This window comes from Periplaneta americana, chromosome 1 (assembly GCF_040183065.1).
Source record: "Periplaneta americana isolate PAMFEO1 chromosome 1, P.americana_PAMFEO1_priV1, whole genome shotgun sequence".
NCBI lineage: Eukaryota > Metazoa > Arthropoda > Insecta > Blattodea > Blattidae > Periplaneta > Periplaneta americana.
In genome coordinates this window covers 104331665-104357930 of record NC_091117.1, presented here as the reverse complement: position 1 = coordinate 104357930, position 26266 = coordinate 104331665, and the positions used below count along the sequence as shown (strand labels likewise).

General features: G+C 36.3%; 1 protein-coding gene across 5 annotated transcripts in view; it reads left to right on the top strand.

Annotated features, from left to right (window-relative positions):
• The first annotated feature begins 208 nt into the window (after positions 1-208).
• Positions 209-26266, top strand: part of LOC138699235 (solute carrier family 12 member 9) — a 139942-nt gene continuing 113884 nt past the window's right edge. The window contains exons 1-5 of one of the 5 annotated variants that reach the window (XM_069825202.1): positions 211-520; positions 856-967; positions 1275-1604; positions 10429-10563; positions 12380-12514. In XM_069825202.1, the coding sequence (XP_069681303.1) occupies positions 1304-1604; positions 10429-10563; positions 12380-12514 (571 nt within the window). In that variant the 5' untranslated portion in view covers positions 211-520; positions 856-967; positions 1275-1303. Of the gene's footprint in view, positions 984-1274; positions 1605-8031; positions 9333-10428; positions 10564-12379; positions 12515-26266 lie in introns of those variants that run through there. The other 4 variants (XM_069825204.1, XM_069825205.1, XM_069825203.1 and 1 more) reach the window with 4 other exon arrangements.

Here is a 26266-nt window from a genome sequence, read left to right as displayed (position 1 = left end):
TAAAAGCCTCACAATGTCCTATTGCATGTAATTGGGTGTAAAATATTTTCTTTCTTAGCCAAATAAATGTATAGAGACTCTATACTCTCTATACTGTGGTTAGCCACGACTGGAGCAATAATGACGTCATCGTCGGAACAGTGGAGAGATTCGCTGAACTTTTCGTGACATCATTTCCACGTTGCCGGTTGTCATTTGAGTCATTTCAGAACAGCTGACCATAACTGACGCCCTCGCGCTCGTGAGTTGCTCAGTTGTTTCCGGTTATTATGTGATGGAGATTTCGTTATTTACACACTATTTGGTTAATTCTGCAGGCAACGATAAATGTAGTTAATAACTTACACGAGACTTAATTAGCGGGAGGGGCAAGAGTGACCTCCCTCCGTGATCAATATTAAACAAGCAATATAATTGTTATTCAAACATTTTGTTTTTTCTGGATTAGAATATGTCATTTTTTGGTGCACACATTTGCTCACTATCCACCAGAAGAACTTAAATAATGATGAAGTAAAAAGTATGAATTTCGCAGTAGTCATGTTAGTCATCAATTAATGTATAATCTCAAAATATTTAGTGCATTGTCGGTAATTGAATGTGTACTGTACTGTATGGTAAGAACTACGTAGGCCGGCCTATTCCAAAAAGTTTCGATTTTAAGCACTATGCAAGGTGCAGTATGCAATGATCGACTGGAATTATGCAGTATGCATTTTTATTGGCATTAAATGACTTTAGTATTTTTTTTACTTTGTAATTTGAAGACAACTTGGTCCGAGAAAAGTGCCTCTTTGTAGTGTGTACACATTGAGGAATTGCACTTGTGATTTTGATAATTATATTTATTTTCAGTGCGTTTAGTGTGTACATAGTGTGTAGTACAGTGTGATACATGTATTTGGTGACAGTATAGTGAAATCTACGAGAAAAACTGAAATTTTCCCAAAATCTCATTAATTTTCACGTAAGTAATAGGTTAGGTGAGTTACATATTTTTAAAAGTATTTTGCACTGTGGGTTAAACGACTCATCACTATAAGTTATGCTTATAGAAAGACCATATGATATTATTTACAAAATTAAAGCAAACAAAGGGTACATTGACGTTTATAGATATGTCGTCATTCTTTTGTGGATAGTAGGCCTACTGAGTATTACAGATAAGCGTTAGCCACGCTGATAAGTGATAACACCTACTGTAGCAATGCATAGGTCTTATCATCGGACTTCAATCATGTAATTGAAATACGTAGCAAGATATATTTTTGCAGGTTAAGAATTTATGACAAGATAAGAAATTATGCTTGCACCGGAGATTGGATCAACCAACGATGGGCCAGTGTCTGTGTCATCCGTTCCACCTGCGAACACACCTGTTGTGACGACGATGAATGAGAAGGCCCCGTTGATATCTAAACGGCGCTTTCTCAGTAGCATATCAAGTGCATTTGGATTTGGTTCGACCCGAACTATTAGCAGCGGAGGCTATGTTGAGTTTGGTGCGACTGATGTGGAACCTGGAAGAACTCTTGGTACATTTGCTGGGGTCTTCAGTCCAGTGGCTCTTTCCATGTTCAGTGCATTATTGTTTCTCAGAGTTGGTAAGTTTTGTACCATAGGCTACATTCATACTACTGGTAGGCCTTCCTTATAATGAATTCGATTCACCTTTAAGTTGGGGCGAAAACGTAATACGGCGAACGCCAGTAGGGGAAGTTATCCCCACCCACATGAAATGTGCATTCGACACAACACTAGCCTATCACGTAGAGTGTGTGGTGAGCTTGTAGGGGAAAAGTGGAAAGGGGTCGTGGGCGGAGCTTAGCGTTCGCCGTATTACGTTTTTCCCATATTTTAGTATTTCTTCTTTACTATAGCGTTACCCCGGTAAGGTACAAATGTATTTACAGTCTTACATCCTAGACGAGTCATACATATCGTAAAGAAAAAAATATTGAGTGCCGACGCAAATTTCATACCCAAAATAAGACTCAAAAGGTGTGGAAATGCGGGCAAGAGAGATCACTCTGTCGAGGTGGAAGGAGTAGGCGGCAGTGAGGGGCAGCATATACATCTCATTTCTGTGCGTTTCCTTAATGATTCGTAAAGTTGAATCAGTGATAGATATGTTAGTTTAGGCTTTTTCTGTATCTTACATACACTTACCTAAGAATGTCGCTTTGGTCGAATCAGTGATGGGTTGGGTTAGTTTAGGTTTTTGCTATGCCTTGCATATACTCATGATTATCTAAGACGATGCCCTTTCTTGCATACCAAAAGCCTAAACTAACCTAACCTGGCACTGATTCGACCTTACGAAAACTCCGCTTTTCTCCATAAATCAATAAGGAAACGCACAGAAATGAGATGGATGTGTTTCCCCTCCCTGCCACCTACCCCTTGTACCTCGCTCGAGTGATCCCGCCTGTCCACAACTCTCTGCTGGCCAGTACTTTCACAGCAACTTTCGACCTTTATTTTCTGTGCGAAATTGGTGTCAGCAATTTGTTTTTGTTCCATATACGATATGTATGCCTCAACTACAATCCAAAGATGTAAATACATTTGTACCTTAACGTGGTAACCCTATGTACTCTATGTATGGGTTGTCATTGATGAGACAGTCGATGAATGCAGAAAATATGGAAAAATATTTAATTATTAATTGCAGCTCCAAACAATAATGAAATGAAATTGAATCACACATGCACCTGTAATTTTTTATCAGTGTGCAAAAATATATCTAATAAAGCTTAGACTTTAAATTACATTTTTTTTTTTATTACGTAGATATTTATGTACATATTTTGTCATTTTTACCTACGTAGGCCTATTTACATTTACGTAAGAGGGTTGTTCCGAAATGAATGCTTCCAGTTTTTTTGTGTTGACCTAAATTATAATATCCGAGTCAGATATTAGTGGCATTGTAATAAAGGTTGAACCTTCACACTAATGTCCTATTAGTTTGGTTGTCGTGCGACAGGACAGTCTACCAAAATGGCACCTGACATAGAGATGCGTAAGAAACAGAGATGTGTTATTAAATTCCTCTCTCCTGAACTAATTTCATCCATTGACACTTGCTAATCGAAAATGCAGTCTTTTGGGATAGATAGAGTGTGATTCTTTTGGATGCCCTGGAGAATGGAGAAACTGAATTCTGAACATTACAAGAAGACGCTGGCTAAGCCAAAATAGAAAACCTTTCTCTACCAATATGATAAGGCCAGGCCCCATCTCTTTCAACACAATAAGGCTAGGTCCCATACCAGTTTCGTGACCACAGAGCACATTGCAAAATTTGGCAATACGGTGATTTATAGGGGAACAACTTAGTAAACTCCGTTGGTCTGCGCATGCATCAATCTTAAAGAGTGACACAATATACTATTCCCCTCCTCCTTCCTAATTGTCAGCCAGTAACAGAAGAAGGCGTTACTTACATAGACTTTCAATGAAGCAGAATATTTTCGCATTTTTTATACTTAATAATAACTCAAAAAGTACTAGTCAGAGTTTAATAAGGAAAAAAAAAGCATGTTGAAGAGTATTGTTTGCAGATTTTTTAGAGGTTTGAGTTACCGCAATATAACAGATGGTCCACACCTGTGGAGTAAGGGTCAGCGCGTCTGGCTGCGAAACCAGGTGGCCCGGGTTCGAATCCCGGTTGGGGCAAGTTACCTGGTTGAGGTTATTTCCGGGGTTTTCCCTCAACCCAATAGGAGCAAATGCTGGGTAACTTTTGGTGCTGGACCCCGGACTCATTTCACCGGCATTATCACCTTCATATCATTCAGACGCTAAATAATCTAGATGTTGATAAAGCGTCGTAAAATAACCCAATAAAAAAAATTTAAAAAAATATAACAGATGTAAGACTTCTTAATTGAGGTTTGTTTTATACTACTGAAGTAGAAAATCGATCAGCTATAAACTTTTCTTCTTGAAGAGATAAGTGGGTAGTTGTACTGTATGAAATCGTCTAAATAGATTCTTCTTTGTTGAAAAAACTCCACGTTAATAGAATGAGTCAACAAGATATCATCACTTGTTAAGTTTATGTCTGACTGTTTGTGGTCTGCATACATAAACATTATTTATCTTCAAAACCAACCATGCTTTAAAAATAAGCATTTATTATTTTGATCGGTTTGATTTACTTAGAGGGACTAAAATGTTTAGTCAGTTGTCTCTAGCCTTTTCAATTGGATTTTTGTAACAGAAAGTGGGACTCTACTTAACATAAAGGAACAAATTGTGTTGCCGCCTTTTCACAGAATATGGAAAAGGCAAATGGGAAAAATGTGTTGAGCATGTTAAAAATAACAAGAACAATATTTTTCTAGTGCTAATATAAGAGACAGTGTACTGACAGAATAATTTCGTTAGGAGAAGGTTTAACTGATAGCAGTGATGCATCAGATGACTCGTCAATCATTAGTGACAATGGGTCAGATTGATGGATGGAAACTCTCACTCCTCCAGCGCAGCGGTAAGGTTCAGTAGCCTCCCTTAACGGAGTTTTGCCAGTTGTTAACCTATAGTAGAATAGTCCATATCCTACTACATCACTGTATAGCCCGGATTTTGAGCCTTTAGACTTCCATCTCTTTGAGCCTATGAGAGATGGACTGCATGGGCAACATCTTCCAAACAAGAATGCTGTCATTGCAGCTGTAACAAAGTGGCTTGCCTCGGCTGATTCAGATTTTTACGAGCGTGGCATGCAAACCTCGTTCATCGCTAGCAAAAATACATAACAAATGGTGGTGGAAAAATAACTGTTTGTAGCTGAAATCTTGGTTTATTTAAATGTGTTGTTATGGTCTCTGGTCTGTTGTAGTTTACATGAAAATAAGTAGAAGGCATTACTTTCGGAACGACTCTCGTGCATATTTCTTATTTTCATAATTATTATATAAAATCCAGGCTTTAATTATGACGTACAAGTGAAAGAAACATAAGAGTAAAACTTATTGGAAAAAAATATGTCATTCAACATTTGTTACATTGGTTTGAAAAATCTACTTTTTTTTATACTTATACATGATTGTTTGCCTCATGAGTTTGTTGGATTCATGCCACATTTATGACTGAAAAAATTAAGCATTTATATCTCACGCCCTTCTGCTGCCTATGCCATGCTTCTATTGATGAGATAAGGGAAGCGGCGACAGCATTATTGTGTGTGTTTTCCCACTTTTATTATCAGAAATGATTATTATTAGTTCTGTACCTGTTATTCCAAATTAACTATATATTTAAAAATGCAGTGAAAGACCTGCCTATGTGCAAAACATGTATGTATGTGCGTGTATGTATGTATGTATACTGACAGTCGGCCTGGGTAGCATAGTCAGTATAGCTCTGGCCTTCTGTGCTCGAGGTTGCAGGCTTGATCCCAGCCCAGATCGATGGCATTGAAGTGTGCTTAAATGCGACAGGCTTATGTCATTAGATTTACTGGCATGTAAAAGAACTCCTGCAGGACAAAATTCCAGCACACCTGCGACATTGATGTTACCTCGGCAGTTGCGAACATAGTTAAATATATTTATATTATTTTTTATCATACTGACATTTTTAAAGGATATAGATGCTGAGTTTCTAAGGAAATTGACGCAGATTTATCAAGAAATGCAAGTTGTAAAAAAGGATTTGATCTTTTATGTAATAATTTGATTTTCTTATTTTTTATCTAAAGTATTTTTTCTGATCGAACTAGACATACATCATTTAATGTGCGTCCATTTCATTAATGTATTGTTGTGAACATGTGTTTAAAATTTCATACTTCTAAAATTTATAGTTCCTGAGAAAATGGGGCCTTTGCATAAAAAGTAAAATATCAACATTCTTTAAACAAACATCAATTTGCTTAGATACCTTGTACAGTATCTTCATCCTTTAAAAATTTAGGTATGATATCTTCCATAATTTCATTAAATAAGGAAATTGAAAATAGACGCATTATGGGTTAGGGCAGTTAATCTTCCTTTAAGTTTTTATGATAACATGTTTTTGAGAGTAGTCCATTTAAAAAATGGAGATTGGAAAAAAAATGATGTAGCCTATAAGTTAAATAGGCCTAATAAAAAAGAAAGTATAAATGAAAAGCATGAAGTCACCTAAATTTTAATGACAAAAGTATAAGAATAATATATGAAGAGTCCACTGCAAGAATGATGGATGTCATTTGGAATACATTTTGCAGGAGAAGCAATTGAAAGTTTGAAATGCTTAGCGCTCAAAGCTTAACTGTGATTTTCCGATTATTACTGGACAATGACTATCAGTGTTAATGCCATATAACTCTCTATGTACATTCTATATGTCTTAAACTATGCATTGACAGTCTTGGTTCATTTTCGACAAGAAAGTGACATCCATCATTCTTGCAGTGGACTCTTCATATATAAATGAGGTTTGACTGAATGTAAATTTTAATGTATCATTCTTTTCATACCTTCAAAAATAATTTTATGGATTCGTCTGTCTTTATTTAAAAATTAAGAATGGGTCAGACTTATGTGTACTTAATTTCATGTTTAAAAAGAGCCATATTCAAGCTTCAGTAATGCAGAAACCAACTCATTAAAGCACATCGTCCAGTGAAAAATTAAGTCAATAATAATAATAATAATAATAATAATAATAATAATAATAATAATAAATGCAGTTATTATCTCCTTTAACTTATTCTTGAGCCTATCAATAACAGCAGTACATTCCTGGTTTTCGTAATTAATACACTCTTTACTATAATATGAAGAGTAATGTCTTTGCAAATTAAATTTGGTGACTTTATCCATTGTTTCTGCATAAACTAAACACTTGATCACATCATCACATTCGACAAATAAATAAATTTGTTCCTATTGAACATTAAAGTACATTGTAGGTGATGATGATATTCTCTTTAAAGAACATGCCGCTTCTGACATTTTGTGTGTATTTACAATTTGTATGTTCAAAGTAGGCAAGTTTTAACTGTTGTTAGATGTGCATGACCATGTAGGTCTGTAGGACGTGTGCAGTTAGTTACCAGTTGGACACTTCGAACTCCAGAGCCTATGTTAGGTTATATTTTCAGAGCACACTGAAGGCATTAAGTTACACTTTGCTCTGAATGTCACTTCTTGGGCACAGCTGGCTCTAATCTCTCTGAATTGTACAAAGTATTGTGTGAAGAAACATATGGAAAAGTAGGAATTTTGTCTGTTTCGGAGAAGCTGTTTTGGACCAACCTATATTTGTGAGCAACTGTTCTCATAAATGAAAATTGTAAAATCTAAATGTAGAAGTTGTCTGACAGACAGACATCTTTGTGATCAACAATGATTGGTTTTGTTTGGTGCATGTGATAAAACCCATTTTCAATCCCATAATATTGCACACAATACCTGAGTAGGACGAGGGTGTAATTCGAGACAAGTCTTGATATAAATATGGTTTATTTAACGACTCTCGCAACTGCCGATGTTATATGAGCGTTGCCTGTGTGCTGGAATTTTGTCCTGCAGGGGTTCTTTTACATGCCAATAAATCTACTGACATGAGCCTGTCGAATTTAAGCACACTTAAATGCCATCAACCTGGGCTGGGATCGAACCCGCAATCTCGAGAAGGTCAGTGCTGCAAGTCTTGATGACCTTATTTCTTAGAAATGGCAAAGAAGCCTGCCCTTCTAGGCATTTACTTAATGGGACTACTTTCACACCGACAAACGAACAGTAGCAACCAGACCCTCATTAAGGAAAAATACAGTGTTGACAAGTGTCTACCATTCTAACCAAAAGACAAATTCCTCAGTTTTTATCAGTCTGGTCGGTGTACTTATCTGAAGTGCAGTGATTGACAAAATATCTTTGGTTTTTTGGCTGTGATTAAGTAGTGCGGAACTTTGTGAGGCATGAAATGAAAAGAAAAATTCAAATCCTGACCCTTCATCTCAATGAATTCCTACAAAAGATAATTTGAACCCTGGTTCTTCGACTCAGAAGTCCACATAAAGAAAAATAACATTGTTCTTAGAAAAGTAGAGAAATTGCGGACACAGACTGTGAAGATGATGGAAAAAGCTAAAAATGTTCTGTGTTTGTAGTTGATAAATAAGAATTTAAAATAATCAATTAACTGCAGATGCAACAGGTGTAGGAATTATCACAGTAAAGAAAATTTCATCCATCAGTCTCTACAACTATCATATTTGGACTAAACAACACAAGAAGAAGAATGAATTCTTTTCTGACTGAAGTGACAACTTTTCTCGTGATCTGTTGCACAGAACAATCTATGAGTGTTATTGAAACCTTGTATCACTTATTTCAAAGAATTTGATTCAGATCATATGGTCCACTGCTGTAGAATAATGGTTAGCATGCCTGACCATGAAACGAGCGGGCCTGGGTTCAATTCCTGGTTGAGAGAATTCAAAATATACAGGAAACCCACTACAACCACAACACATATACACAATTCATCAAATCATCCCATACAACATAAATATGCAGCTTTCCGTACAGTGACACACAGATTAATTAATATACCAATGAACAATGACAACTACACTGAAGAATTAAACACAATAAAATATATAGCACAAGACAATGGATACAACCCTAACATAATAGACACACTAATAAAAAAGGCAAAACAAAAACAGACCAAACCAACACAAACAGCACGCGAGAATAAATACATAACATTAACATATCACAATACCTATACCTACAAAATTGCAACTTCATTCAGAAAACTAATATACAAAATTGCATACAAAACAAATAACACAACACAGAAATACTTAAATAACCACACTAAACATTCAAATATATATAATTCAACTGGAGTTTACAAATTAAAATGCAATAGTTGCCCACATTTTTACATAGGACAGACAGGAAGATCCTTTCATACAAGATACAACGAACATATTAAAGCTATAACCAAACCTTACATTACATCAAATTATGCAGATCACATTATCGACAATAATCATGACTACAATAATATAGAAACAGATATGGAAATTTTACACATCACACCAAAAAGTTCACAGTTAAACATCCTAGAACAATACGAAATATATAAGAATACAATAGCACACCCACAATATATACTTAATACGCAACTACAGTTCAATACGCACACATTGTTTGACGTCATAGTACGTCATAGCATACAGACAACCAACCCCCACCATAGGAGCAACACACCCCCACCCCTACCATCGACAACTGCACATCGCAGAGCCAAAATCAGCAGTGGTTCAAGAGACACTGAAGACGACGACAAATAGCGTCGAAACGGGCCGTCTGTCGAAGGTAAATACCTTTTTAACAATTTTAACACTTTTAACGTGTGACAGAGTAAATTTTATGTTTTTAACAAAGTGTTAACGAGAACTTTAATCAATGAAGGAAAAAACCTCTAGCAAAAATTCAAAATTAAAGCTTTGAAGACTTTGCTTTGATTTGTAATTCCATCTTGTATTAGATGTCATAGGGACTCGTCTTCTGACTTGTCGATCAAGAGTCTTTGTTCTTTTTGATGATATTTTGTCACTAAATCACCACACGAAAAAACTATAATTTTTCTCAATTGGCAAGCTCACAATGTATCAGCATGTTAAAAGGGCCACTAAGTGGGAGTTACATTTAAGATTCCCCAGCCTGTTCTGAGTACGCACTTTTACCGTCAAGCCGAGAAGTAACAGGACCCCGTAGTAGGCGTTACTTTAACTCTGCTCACTTTCAGCTGCACTGTCTGCGTCTGCGAGGGTTCAACGTCCTCTATCGAGTTGCTTGTTACACTGTCCTTTGCTGGTAACAATGTTGCATTGATGTTGCATTGTCTCACACAGTCTATTCTATTGAATAGCGACCAGAGAAAATACTGTTCTTTTGTGTTATAGGCCTATTAAAATATTGTTAATGAATTATTAGCAGCACTAAAAGCTTCAGTATTGTATTTTGTTTAGTGTTATCGCCGGTAACACCAGTTACATGGACGCCACGCTCCTGCTAGCAGTGATTCTACTTGCAAAGAATTTTAGATAAGGGTACAAATAGCCATAGTAGTTGACGCACTCGTTTTAAACCCCACAAACTAACTTTAGTGGATGCCTATGAAATATACAATTTTAGAAAGAGAGAGAAAGTGTGCGTGAGTGTGTTTCGTGATTATTCTTACATGTTGAAGAAATAATATGCAGAATAATATTTTTTACAGAATGTTTGTGTTAAACTGTATTACTGATGTGAAATTGTTGAAGTTTTAGCGCAATTTATATTCTATAATTCATAATACACAGCACTAATAATAAAAAATAGTAATGCAGTTGTTTCAGAATTATTTCATGTAAATATTTTCTGACTGAATATTACAATATTAATGGTATTATATGTCCTGCTTTTTCAGGTTTTATTGTTGGCAATGCGGGACTGTGGATGACATTGTTACAATTTGTGATAGCATATGGAATATTGCTATTCACTGTTGCTTCAGTGTGTGCTGTCTCGACAAATGGAGCTGTGGAAGGAGGAGGAGCATACTGTATCCTTTGTTGGCCTCCAGAATCCTGTTACTAGTGTGAACATGTCTCAGTTCTAATTTGCTTTTCTTTTATTCAATGATAGGTAATTGATTTGCATCATTACTCAATTGTCTCCAACTATAAGTGGTGCACTGAAGTTGTAGTTCCTTTTATCACTATGGGCATTGTCCTTGGTGCGCCATGGGAGACGAATTACATAATACAGCATGATGATGATTAATGAAGCAATGGTGGAATATCCATAGGGAAAACAGGGGTACCCCACAAAAACCTACTGCTAAGCACTGTCTAGATTCATCAGAAATTCCACGTAGATCTGCTGTGATTATAATGTGGGATACTAGTGTAGAAATAGACATAGTAGTCATTTGACTAATGGTGCATCACATATCTAAATTATTTCAAGTGTTATTTTAAGAGAAATAAAGTTTTATCATCTTTCTGGGGATTGAACTCTCTGGTCCATTTAACTCACAAGGAATCAGTCAGTGAAACAATATGAAAATAATTAACAAAATCATAAGTCGTCAAATTACACTCCACTACTATTAAAGGATGGTAAGTCCACTGCTGTGGAGTAATGGTTAGCTTTCCTGACCATGAAACGAGCAGGCCTGGGTTCAAATCCTGGTTGGGTTTTTTCCCGAGGTTTTCTCTCAATCACTCGAAGCAAAATTCATGGGTAACTTTCGGCATTGGACCTCGGACTCATTTCGCTTTTATTATTATCATTTCATTAATCATCATAATAGTTAAAGGTTAACCAGCAGGATATGGTGGACGTGGTTCCAGAATCCACCTACAGATGGTGTCTGTCTGCAGAAGCTGCACATGTTCAGAGAAGCTGCAGGAACTTGAATAAGCGGACTGTGGGTGACAAGGGGAGTGCAGCTTCCTCAGAGAGATGGCACCTTGGTGAGTTGTGAAATTGACGTCCGCATGGCCTCGTGGTTAAGGATGCAGCAGATTAAATCATATGAATTGTGAACACATGCCATTGATCTGAGGAGACTGCAGAATAATATCACAGGCAGATGGAGGAACAGTCTCCAGTCAGAACTGGATGCTGTGGCTGAATCGATACGATGGCACCATGCAGTGAATCATGTGCTTGAAGAGTGATCCTAAATGGACTTCAACAATCATTCCAACATAAGGAGGTTGCACAATAAGTCTAAGGCTTGATCTTTGCCTGCAGGCCCTCCTCTGGAGAAAAAAGAAAGGGATGGTAAGGAAATGTGTAGACTTCAAGAAACCTGCTGTGATGGTATTACACCTCTAATATATTTTTAAAAACATCTACTAAAATTAAGAAGATTTTTAAATATGCCACTTTCATTTACCATATCTGTACAACAAATGATGGCTGAAAGGAGTAAGAACCCATCCCAATCTCTCTTCAAAATGACAGACTTCAGTAAAACATGTACAAATTTATGCCATTAATTAACCTAGAGTCCTCTACATTTTCAGATAGGAAGGTTAATGTGTATTGTATGCAATACCATGCCAAGAAAGAATGTATGATATATATTTATAATGAAAAATTGGTAATATTATAGTTCTGAAAATTTATTGGAATTGGGATGGGCCTTTGTTCCATTCTGCCACTGAAATGTGAAAACATTTAGTTTTTATATGTATTTGTTTCACCTGTAAGCTTAAGTGTTTATATATAGATCGTGCAACAATTAGAACATGGTACTATGTGAGGATAGAGAAAAACATTCGTAGCAGATTTTCTAAGTGATCTGTTAGAAATGTTTTTTGACTTGTGGCTGTTGGAAACATACGATTGCTTAACATAAGCTCCAGTTATGATAAGCAGAACACTTGGACCAGAATTTGGTGGGTCAATTGGAACTCTTTTCTTCCTTGCTAACCTCGTTAGCAGTGCTCTCTACATCACAGGCTGTGCTGAAGGGATAGTTGAGAACTTCGGCACATCAGGTATGTAAGCAATTAGCTTTTCATTTCGTTTGAATTCAGTTTAGGAGTAAAATTGTGAATTCGTTTTTAGATGATCCAGGATCAATTTCAAGCAAATGTATAACCATTTTAATTAAATGAATGTGTGATAAATTGTGAAGTAGTAAAAAAATTGATGTTTTTAAGAGGATATAAGATATAATGGCAACTTTGCAATGGTGAAATATTATTTAGCTTCTATTGAGAATCATACTGCACCATAGCATCGTGGTCTGAGGCATCATACCTGGACTTGAGCTGCAGAATGAGAGCCAGTTTGGGTTTCATGGGAGAAGAAATGTTTTTTATGTAATTTGGGCCAGTGTATGGGATCACTGCCTACCTAGTATTGCAATGAATTTGGGGAGCTGCAGTAGGTAGCAAAATCAGGTTCTGTGAACCAGCTACAACGGCTGGGGGGATCATCATAAGTGCTGACCACATGATACTCGATGCTGTTTGGATGATCGCTCTTCTCTGCTGAGGCATGTGGACATGAGGCTAGCAGTCAGTTGGTCGGCCCTGGCTCTTTATGGACTGTTGTGCCCAGGATTATTATTATCGACAATCATATTTGATTCAGTTACTCTTATTGTTTTCTTCCAAAGCATCGCAGTTACCTGATTCCCTCCTAAATATGTAGCCCGATTTCCTCCCGTAAGAAGAAACAGCTCTATTCTCTCCTATCTGAAATCAAATTCACAGATGTCATATACCAATTCCCTCAGGATTTAAATTGTGAACATTGATAATTAGTAACCCCCTTACCTCCGTGCACGTTGAGCGCTGCTCTGACATTGCAAGTAGAGAGGCATTGACCTCAGGAAATGTTACGGAAGAATATTCAATCCAAGAAAGTGAAAATGCATAGGAGTGTTCAACAGGTAATATTAGCAGGGGGGAAAAAGAAGTAGTAGATCAGAATATACGAGATCTAAATAATGAAGGAAGAATTAATAATAATGAATCAGGTGACTACAGACATGAGATTGAAAGGGTTAAGTTAAACATAGAGGGACACAGTGAGAAGATTGAATTGCTGAGACAAGAAATAGAACAAATGAAGAGAAAAATTAAGCAGTACGAAATATGTCTAAGAAAAAGGACATTATTATTCTTCGGAGTAGAGGAAAAGGGACGTGAATTCGCAATAGAAACCGGGGAGGCAGTACGCAGAGTATGCTACGAGATCTTCAAACTGGAGGTAAGAGCAGAAGACATCGAGGAGACTTATAGAATCGTAGTAGGATGTAAAAGATCTATTGTGATAAGATTCTCAAATATAGTAACCAAAGAAAAAATATTAAGGAACTTACACAGAGTGCGAGGAACGAGAATGAGAGTTGAGAAAGATCTGAGCTACGAGATCAGATGTGAAAGGAAGTTACTACTCCCTTTCATGAAGGCAGCAAGAGCGAATGGTCACTTTGCAAAATTATATGAAGACAGATTAAAAATCAATGGGAAATTCTATGATGTAGAATTCTGTAAGGCAAATGAAGATCATCCATTATTTGGATTAAGTATGAAGAAGCGAGAACATCAATATGCAAAAGAGCAGAGGGGATCTGAAGACACGAGGTCACAAGGTACGAACGGACTAACTGATGGAAGGACAATTGTGAGGAAGGAGAATGGTGAAGAGAAAAATAAAATGAAGCAACCGCAGTTATCGCATAAACTGAAAAGTAGGAAAAGTGAAGAAAATCATTGGCATGGATTAATACTGACCAGCCCAACTAAACAGATGTTAAGCGAAGATCGGAATTCGAACTGGGACAAAATATACGTGACAGGTGATGGACATTCTGCTCAATCAGCAATTGTGGTGGAAAGTGATTATCAAAACAAGATCGTTGACCAGGTACATGTAGACGACGGAGAATTAGCTGAATTGCAGATCACGCCGGAGGAAGCAAGACAGAACAAAGGAATGCTGAGATCAAGAATTCTGAAGAAGAAAACATATGCGAAGGCACTGAAGGTTAATGACAAGAGTAAAAATACAAGTGATTTGGGAAGTGATTCAACCAGATTAGTGGGAAGGAAGGTCAGTGCTGAGAGGGGGAGTGAAAGTGTTTCTGTGAGTGCAAGATCTGAAATGGTGAGAAGTGAAGTGAAGAATAAGAATGACGAGTTTAATTCAGGACCCAGAACAGGAGAAGAGTCATCAAGTAACCTGGCTACAAAAGACGACATTCTGCGAATTATGAACAGTTGTTTAGAGGTAATAAAATAGGTAAGGAGTATGGGGGTGGAGGCTAGCTAGGATGGCGAAGTATAATATGTAGAAAATTAGTGAGATCGGAAAATGAAAGGTACATATGAAACAGGCATAATAACGAGCATATTGGACAAGGGTGTAATATGTTTTAGTATCAAGTATTTTTAGAAACAGTGTGTGTTCGATATAGTCTAATAAAATAGGTAAGGAATATGGGGGAGAAGGCTAGCTAGGATGGCGTAGTATAATATGTAGAAAATTAGTGAGATCGGAAAATGAAAGGTACACATGAAACAGACATAATAACGAGCATATTGGACAATGGTGTAATAAGTTTTAGTATAAAGTATTATTAGAAACAGTGTGTGTTCGATATAGTCTAAGTGATCTGAAAATCAAGAACAGAGTGAATAGGAAATTAAGTATAACGAGTGAGATAATTGAAAATAGGTGAGGAGTCTGGCAGGGGAGGCTAGCTAGGATAGCAAGTATAATATGTAGAAAATTAGTGAGATACATAATAATGAACTTATTGGACAATGGGGTAGTATGTTTTAGTAACAAGTATTATTAGAAACAGTGTGTGTTCGATATAAATGTACTGGAAATCAAAAACAAAGTCGTAAAAGTGGCAATTTAGAATGATCTAGATCAAGTTGTTAAGTTTTTAAAGGTGAGAATTTTTTAATGTTCTAAATCAAGTTGTTAGGTTTTTTTTTTTTTTTAAGATGGAAAAAATGATCAATTAAATGGGGTGTAAAGTCAAATTATAAGAGCGTCTATATAAGGTATATCTGTAATGAACGTAATTGTGGCACCGGATACAAAAATTGTGAGGTCCACATTACATGGATGTAAATGTTGGCAATCAAATACAATACAATATCTCCGTGCAATGGAAATACAACTTTTCGTCTTACTTACAGACTGCAGACTTACATAAGTTCAAATTAATGTTACAAATTTTTCTACATGTTCATCTTTGTATACTACCCTTCACTGTCTTTTGAAAACTGTATTTAAAACCGTTACATATAGAAAATCATCATTAATCTTCTGATTATGTTTCCATATTTATTTGAAGGTCCATTATTCCATATGTGATGTTTACTGTTAAAATCACCAACTATGATAAACTTGCGATCAGATGAGATCAGTTGTTCTATATCATCCATTACTAGGTTTAGGCCTGGAGGTATATATACATTGACAAGTGAAAATGAAATATTATTTTGAAGTAATAATTTTGTCCTAATGTATTCAATTTGGCCTATATGCACATAGAATTATTCCAATTCAGAAACAACTAAGTAAACTAAAAGAACTCCAAAAGGAAATAACATTTCAATGGATACCTAGTCATTGTGGTATACCTGGAAACGAGGAAGTCGATAATATTGCAAAACAGGCAACATATTTGCAACCGAGACCTCTTCAAGTGATATCTCTATCCAATGCTTTTGCTTCAGTGAAGTCTCATTTTACAAATCTATGGATCAACAATTGGCTTTCTTCTGACAAAGGAAAAATTTTACAGTCTGTACAAAAGAAACCAAGTGACCTGGAAATGTACAAAAACTTGCCCAGACATGTTCAAACATTTTTAACAAGAGCCAGAACAGGTCACATTGTCACTCAATTGTACCTACACCGATTTCACATTTCTGATAATCCTACTTGTCCGTGGTGTAATAATCATGATGAAGATCTGGAACACATTCTTCTATACTGTCCATCCATAAACCACAAAAGAAGTAAATTAAAATCATCAGTACCAGTTGCAGAAGACACAGCCCTGCAGTATATATTGACTACACCCCAACTCGGGCTACTAGCAACAGGCATACATAATGAACACCAATCAAAATACCCCTCATTTCTCTTGAAGAACAACAACTGAATAGACTACAGTGGACTATAGTGGACTTTATGTTGTCAGCAAACAGCTGGATACATTAAGAAGATTGATTGATTAATCTTCTGACTTTAAACTTTCAAAAACTTTAACTACAGTAGTTCGGTGATGATAGGAACTGTTCCAATGGAATGAATGATTTGTTGCCCACTTTCCACTTCAAACTGTAGGTTATACGAAATCAATGATACTGCAATCTTTATTAGTATTTTAGATGGTGTAACTTCATCTTACAGTTTACAAAGCCTGGGGAGGGGGAGGGGGCAACAATGGGTTAACGAAATTCCCACTGCCTCTGTCTACTATCTGCCTCAGTTACATATGAATCTGCATTCTTACTTTTAGTGGATGAGTATCCAGATTATCCCTAGGATACACAAAGGGTGTCCTCAGGACCCTTAGTTGTTTTCAATCAATTTAAATTACGTGTTAAATGATATAAATTTGTTTACAATTTTTAGTGTGCTCTCAGATGTCTTTTGGGTTTGTATCAATGGCACTCATTTCTAAAGAACTTAAATTAGTGTAGTGACAAGGCATTTTTATGAAATAATATTAATTAATACATTTATCGTTTTATTTTGAACTAGACATTGTTATTTAATAAATGTGTTGACTATTTTAAGTTTTTCGTAGTCTCATGAGAAGAAAATTCATATTTACTCCATTAATTACACAAAGAGTTCTAGGGACCCCCGTTATGCGTTATTGTATATTCCAACTATCATGCATTCTAGGGTTAAATTTGAAATGTAATCCATCTGAATAATATAAATGACACTCGGAAAGAAATGAAACGAAGAATAAATATGATAAATGCCTGCTATTCTTTGGTTGAGAACCTTTTATCATCCAGTCTGCTTTCGAAAATACAGAGATTATAAAACAGCTGTTATATTACCGGTTGTTCTGTATGGTTGTGAAACTTGGGCTCTCAATATGAGATAGGAACAGAAGTTAAGGGTGCTCGAGAAAAAGGTGCTTAGGAAAATAGTTGGTGCTAAGAGGGATGAAGTTACAGGAGAATGAAGAAAGTTACGCAACGCAGCACTGCTGCACGCATTGTATTCTTCATTCAACGTAATTCATTCATTCATATGTAGCACTGCAACCCATAAAAGATCTGGACTTTCTCAATCGAAACTATTTGTCTCTGTCTTGTTTCCGTTGCCTCCGTCTCCTACATCCAACTCTCCGCATATCATCCTCCACTTCCTGAAGCCATCTCAACCTTGTTCGTTGCCTTCTCCTTGCTCCTCCTGGGTGTCCATATAATATCATTACCCAACATAATGAGGAACATAAAATCCAGATGTTTGAGATGGGCAGGGCATGTAGCACGTATGGGCGAATCCAGAAATGCAGATAGAGGAAAAGAACTTTTGGGAGGCCGAGACGTAGATGGGAGGATAATATTAAAATAGATTTGAGGGAGGTGGGATATAATGGTAGGGACTGGATTAATCTTACTGAGGATAGGGATTAATAGTGGGCTTATGTGAGGGTGGCAGTGAACCTACAGGTTCTCTAAAAGCCATTTGTACGTAAGTAAATCCATCTGCGGACTTTGATATTGCTGTACCCAGTGCAATACTATCAATACTTCCGAATTTAATGGAAATAGCCGAAAGGGAACTGGGCTATAGGATGGGAGAGAAGAGAGATGTTTATATTTATAAATAAAATGTGACCGGTAGGAAATTGGGTTGTATTATCTTTGGACCTTACTCGACGGAGAATATGACTGTGAAAACTAACCACGGAGGGCATCTGACACACACCCAGAGCATTTGCTGATGCTTCATTGTCTAAAACAGATGTTGAAATGAAATGTATCTTCTAATATAGGGCTGGGCACATTACGTGATTCTGAGAAATGAGCGCTGTGTGCTTTAAAGAGCGGGTCTCGTGAGCTGTGTGACGTATGCATACTGTACGTCATTCAGTGTCTGTGCAGTGGTGACTCTGCAGTATGAAGGCGAACTTTGAAGACGGAGCTTCCGCTCATACACTAAAGCGTCCCGCTACTCCCAATGCTTTTAATGCATCATGGGAGGAGGAGTTCTTTTTGGTAGAGAGCAGTGGATTAGCAAAGTGTTTAATTTGGCATAAAACACTCCAACTGATTAAGAAGTTCAATATCCAACGACATTATTCTTTACAACATGCTACTGAATATGACAAATATGTTGGTAATGAATGCCATAAATTAATACAACTTAAAGAATATGTTTCTCAGGTAGATTATATTAGAGTATCTATTTGATATTTGCATTGCATTATAAGTTATTATACACTTAGTAATATATAATTTTAAATTATACAAGTATTATGATATATATCATAATACTATATATATATATATAATATTATATATCATATATTATATATCATGAACTGTAATATACTATACTATGATATATCATAATATTTGTATAATTTAAAATTATGTATTACTAAATGTACTATAATAACTTATAATGCAATATAAATATCGAATAGATACTCTAATATAATGTACCTGAGAAACATTTTCTTTAAGTTGTATTAATTTATGGTCATATCATATCTTATATCGTATCGTATCATATCATATCATATATCGCATCACATTATTTTATATTATATTATCATATATCTTTATATTATATTATATTATATTATATATTAACAGGATGACAATAATGCACTTAGTGAATCGGCCATGAGAATTAGCTACAAAATTTGCCACGAAATTGCAAAGGAATTGAAAACATTCAACGAAGGTGAATTCATCAATTAATGTTTAATTATATTGGCAGATGAACTCTGTCCACAGCAAGTAGGGGAAGTGGAAGCCATATGCCTGTCTCGTAGAACCGTGGTGAGGAGGTTGCAGTATGTGCGTATGAGTTATGTAAATAAGCGTAATGATTTGTGTGTATGCATAGAGCGAAGTTTATTTCATTAAATGAATAAGAGTGTTATAAATTCTGTAATGTACAATGGATTGATGTAATATCCTTATAAACTATTATGTACTGACAGACTGAATGACTAGAACAGCCGTGGCTCTTGTTACATTAATACAGGGAAGGTAGCTGTAATGCGAGTTGTCACTGCGTGAGCTTTCTGCTCTGGCTTGGAATTGAAGTGCCTTGCGGAGTGAGAGCAGCTCTGGCCGACTAGATTGAGCCACTCTCATGCCCGGCCCTGTTCTAATATATACATTTCTCCTCGCCATTGTTCTCTCATTTTCATTTTATGCTCAACATCTTCGTCATCTTAATCATCGTCACATCATCATCATCATCATCTTCTTCTTCTTCTTCTTCTTCTTCTTCTTCAAGAGCAGCAGCAGCATCATGAAATTGTTTTGAAGATTCAGACCATGAATGACCAAGGAGAAGAAGGAATTTGAGTTTTCTAGTTTCATAGTCTTGGCAGTAAAAGGAGACAAGTTTAGAACCACTCTCCGAATTCTTTTTTTTCTGGTTTTCGCTTGGCAAGAGGCTGAGTGGATGTTAGGCCTTCTATTTATGTTACCTTCACTAGGAATCGAGGCAATGTGTATCCATTCTATAACCAATTTTTCTTTTCATTGAGACGATTCAGTGAAACACATCCGATAGCCTTTTCCGAGTCTGAATTATCCAATACATAAATATAAATGGTGTATTAAATACAATTCTTTTGCAGAGTGTGTGTGTGTGTGTGTGTGTGTGTGTGTGTGTGTGTGTGTGTCGCGCGCGCGCGCGTGCGTGCGTGCGTGCGTGCGACATTGGAATCTGTTGGATTTATTGGCTGTAATTACTATACTTGTGTCATCTACAAATAATATAGAATGACCTACATATTTTATTAGGCGGACAAGATCATTTTTAAACACTAGAAGAAGTAGGGGACTAATATTAATCCTTGTGGAATTATATTATTAATAGTTCGTGTCGAGGCAGATTTCATAGTGGTACTGATTTCGACTTTCTGTTTCCTATATTTCAGATATGAATGAAACCATTGGTGTGCAACGTCTTTAATTCTTTAATAATCGAATTTGGTAGCAATGGAAACTACAATGTCAAATATATACATTGTAGTTTTCATTGTTACCACCCACAGAAAATGCAACATTTAGTTTAATTGACAAAATTCTGGAGGCAATTAATAAAAAATTCCAAGTTGGAGGGATTTTCTGTGATTTGTCCAAAGCATTTGACTATATAAATCATAAAATACTGCTAGACAAATTAGATTATTATGGAATTAAAGGCATTGCACACCAGTGGTTTCATTAATATCTCATATATAGGAAACAGAAAGTCGAAGTCAGTACCTCTATGAAATCTGCCTCGACATGAACTATTAATAATGGAATTCCACACTGATCAATATTAGGTGCCTTAGCTTTTCTAATGTTCATAAATGATCTTGTCCCCCTAATAAAAGATGTAGGTCATTCTATATTATTGTAGATGACACAAGTATGTGAGTAACCAAAAGTAACCAGAACCGAACTGTTGCACGTGCATGCTTTGTACTTACGAGTTGTGCTGTCAGTTGGTGTTAGTTTTGGGTCTCCCGTGACTGTTGGTGAGCTGGCGTCAGTCTGAGTTAAGTGGTTTGTTTGTGATGTTGTGTTGTTTGCATTCCTGTTTCAACTGTTTGGCGATTAGTGAGATGGCTGACTACAAGTAACAAAGAGTGTGTGTGAAATTTTGTTTTCTGTTAGGGAAAACTGCAGCCAAGACCGTTGGGATGCTTCAGCAAGCCTTTAATGATGTTGCTTTGAGGAAATCACAGGTCTACAAGTAGTTTTCCCATTTCAAACCTGGCAACATGTCAACTGGGCATCCTTTGACAGGAAGAAATGACGAAAACATTGCCAAAATCGAATGTGCAATTGATGAAGATCGTCGAAAGACCATTGACGAAGTTTCTGAGCAAACGAACCTGTCATGGAACACTGTCCAGCGAATTTTAACTGAAGATTTGCATATGAGACAGGTGTCTGCAAAATTTGTTCCTCTCTTGCTCACAGATGACCAAAGAGAAAACCACGTGAGAGTTTGCTACTTGAAGAGTGAAGTGCAAAACGATCCAAATTTTCTTAAAAGAATTGTGACTGGGGATGAGTCCTGGTGCTGTGGGTATGATCCAGTATCAAAGCAAGCGTCAAGCCAGTGGAAAACTCCAAATTCACCACGACCCAAGAAAACACGTCAAGTGTGATCCAATGTGAAAACAATGTTGATTTGTTTTTTTTTATCTGAATAGCATTGTCCACAAAGAGTTCATTCCGCCAGGACAAACAGTGATCCAACATGTCTATTTGGATGTGTTACGAAGATTACGAGAGAGTGTGCTACAAAAACGGCCCGAAATGTGGAGAAATGGGAACTGGTTGCTTCACCACGACAATGCTCCAGCCCACACAGCTCTGACAGTCCGACAGTTTTTGATAAACAACAACATGGTGCTTGTGCCTCATCCACCCTACTCACTCAATCTGGCTCCGTCGGACTTTTTTTTGTTTCCACAGATGAAGAAATGTCTGAAAGGAAAGCGATTCAGTGATGTGGATGACGTCAAAGAAAACATGCTAACGGCTTTGAACAGTATCCTGCCTCAAGAGTTCCAGCACTGTTTTCAGCAGTGGCAAAAGCATTGGGAAAAGTGCATTAATGCACATGGACAATACTTTGAAGGGGACTAAAATACTGTGAATGTAGAGTTCAATAAAAATGCAAAAAAAAAAAAATCATTCCTGTTATTTTTGGGTCCCCCTCGTAGTAATTACAGCTAATAACTCCAACACATTCCAGTCTTCAATAAAGGCAATTCTCCTCAAAATATGTGATTGGTTCTCAGCCAATGAATTAGTAAATTGTAACAAAACTAACATAATCCAATTTAAATCCTGTCCAAATTCAACCTCGAAAATTTCAAGTGCAATAATTAATAATAGGTCCCTAATAGAAACAACAACCAAATTTCTTGGCTTACAAATCGATAATGTGTTAAATTGGAAAAATCGTATTAAAGAAATTATAGTCCCATCGCTCTAATTTCCAACAGCCAATTGCGTTGCAGGTCGGCTACATTTAAACGTGTGCGTATTGTGATTCGCTTATGAAGACGTTATTAATTTCTTAAGGCTCGATAAATACTTAATATAATCGCGCGCCATTTTCGCTCTTTCATTGGTGTTCGCAGAAAGCACACGAAGACATTTTTTGCCACTCAATTATTTGCTGAATTACAGTGCGTTTGATTTATTATCATAGGAGCTATGACATGATAATGTTTAACGGTGTGGCAAATAGATTCCTCGTATGGTAGCTCGGAAACGAAAGAACAGAAATGGCGAATGATACTACCTACCTAGACTTTATAGAGCCTTCACTTCCTAAGACGTAAGCAAAGAGGAGGAGTCATGCCGGGAATAACAGCGTCGCGACTATACCTCCAAACTAAATTCATCATGTTTTACAATTAGATCTATGTAGGAGATAGTAAATACCAGTACCTTAAAAACAGTATACTTTGCATACTTCCACTCGGTAATGAGTTTTGGAATAATATTCTGGAGAAATTCTACAGATAGTAACATATATTTCTACTACAAAACAGAGTAATTAGAATGATAGTAGGTGCCAAATCTAGGAAATCATGTAGGACCATTTAAAAAAAAACTACAAATAATGCCCATGGCTTGTGATTATATTTTTTTCATTAATAAACTTGCATGTATGTACCGTAATCATGAAAACTTTGTAACTAATTCAACAGTCCGTAACATAAATACGCGTCAAAAAATGACTCATACTCCATCGGCAGGTCTGTCGTGCTATCAAAAGGGAGTGCATTATATGGCAGTAAAAATTTGTAACAGCCTCCCTATTGATATAAAAAATAAAATTCAAAACATAAGATTATTTAAGGCCAAATTAAAGACGTATCTAATTTTTCATGCCTTCTATTCTGTAAGTGAATTTATAACATTCAACAATGCTGCATGAATATTTCTGTATTTTATTAAGTATCGATACTAACCCTTTGTGTTCTACTAGTTTATTGTAAAACCCTTCTGTATATATTTCAACTAGACTGTGGCTATAATTAAGACTTTGTAGCAGTGGCGTATACTGGATAAAGGGTTTGGGCTACCACTGACCCTATTATTACACAAAATATATTTTAAAATCCCTATAATAAAATTCCTTACATATTTATGTGAATTCCAGACGTCTTGATTGGGACGAAAATACGTTGATGACTTCGTCCTTGAAATTACAGTTGGTTCACTTGCAAAGCTTCTGTAGAAATGACTTTTCAATGGATATTAGTGCCAAGCCGGATAAACGTTCTTGTGTATGAGTTGATCTACAGTAGGATTTTATTCTCTTCAACGCAGAAAATTTTCTTTCTACCGATGCTGACATAGCTGGTATTGTCACAATTAATGTTGCCAATTTAAGGACTTCAGGAATAACTTGGGTCAGCTGGTTTTCATACATGGCAGATAATATTTCATGGATAGGTTTGTTCGAAAAATCAAAGACTTCTGCTGAATATATTACACTTAATTCATTTTTCAAACGTACTTGATCAAAGTGACTGTTATAGGACTGAAATAATTTGTTTAGTGCCTCATTCGGGAAGTTTTCTCTATAAGCTGAAAATTTTTGAGAATCTAGAAGATGTGTGAACTGAAGCTTTCCATAATCAGAAAATCTGTCAGTAATTTCCATGTGCATACGATCTAGTATGCTATAGTACAGTTGCCTGTATTTCAATTCATCATCTCCTTTTCTTCGCTTTAATGTTGGTTCCATTGTATTGGCTGAAGAATTTTCATTTTCCATATTACTCCATATGGATGGAAACCCACTACGTCTGAACTCGGATATAGTATTTTTTTTAACTTTGATACCTCTTGCAAGTAGTATGCTGTGTCTAGACTTTTTGTCTGAAGAATATTGTAGAGCACATCTGTATGTGCGAACACTCTAGCATAGACTTCAAGAAGAAATATATTCTGAAACTGTGTGAAAAAAATTCAAATATCATTGAGCCTGCACATTTACAGCATCATCCCAGTTTTCTTCAGAGTCATTACAAATGATATTTTTAAAGAAAGCAGTCCGTTTTTCTCTGTATTCCTTTACTGTATTTACAAGCCGAGATGTAAAATTCAATCTAGTTGGTGCTACTTTTGCGAGTTTCTTGTTCATAAATTCCTTGAGTTTTCTGATCTTTTAAGAGATGATGAGAAAAATGCAACTAAACCCGACAGTGTTTTGAAAAAAAAATGCGGCATTCTGGAATGGATGAAGTAGTTTGTTGCAAAACTAAATTGAGAACATGGCTGTAACAATGGACAAATAGTGCTTGAGGATACTTTCCTTGAACTTTTGTTTTTAAGGCATTAATATTTCCCACCATAACTGAAGCACCATCGTATATCTATCCAATTAACTTATTGCCGACATTGTATTCTGCTATAACACCTTCCACATGCTGAAACCAAGCAGCAGCAGTTTTGTCCGAACTGACATTTGTGAATCCTATAAACCGTTCTTGAACATTGGCAGTACTGTCGACGTATCTTAAAACAGTGGACAATTGACTCTGATTAGAGCAGTAACTTGTTTCATCAACAACAATGGCCACAAAAGGTTTTATGTTCTTTATCATAACCCCACTTATAGCAAATATTAAGTCATTCTGAATTGAGAGAGAAGTACCACGAAATACTGTTGAACTCTCAAGATGATTGGCCAGTATATGGTCAAATTCACTTAAGGAACTTAAATATTCAATATAATTTCCTATATTGTCTGATTCCACACTCTCGTTATGACCCCGAAAAGCCAATTCTTGTTTTCCTAGAAAGCAGACTGCGTTAATAAGATGCAGTAAAATCTCCCGATTTTTTTTTTTTCACAAGAGCACTGTGTTGGTTGATGTGTAGAGCTTTTTGCTTATCTAGCTGTAAATCAATTCTTGTCTTCCCAAAGTTTGCAAAATTCATGCTACTACAAATATGAGCTTTTGATTTGTCGTATTCTAAGACTGTCGTTCGAAGGGAGTTCATATTAGAAAACCCCTCTTTTGACCACACATTAGTTTCGCGGCTAAATAACAAACATGGCCAGCAAAATAGTTTAGACAGTTTAGAAGTACCACACAACCAATTCGACTTACCATATGATGTTGAAGTGAAATGGCTTGTGTACTCACGCTATTTTTCTTTTACGTCCATGGACAAATTTAACTCAGGAGTTGGTCTTTCCATTTTCACAATTTCAACTTCCTCGTTGTATGTACGACGGTTAAAAGGCACTTTTAATAAACCTTCTATTACACAGTCATTTTCAACACAAACCTCTCCAGAAACTTGTTCTGCCATATTTTTCACAATATCACTTAATTGGGAAATTAAAAACTTAATAATTCACAATTAATATAACTCTTAGACACTCGAACAAATCACAGATTTAAAATAATGCACTGCAAGAACACAATCACATTCATGAGCTAGCGTGCTAAGCGTATTGCTGCTTCGCGCCTGCGAAGAAACCGATCACAAGAGCGGTAACTCTCCCGGCCTACA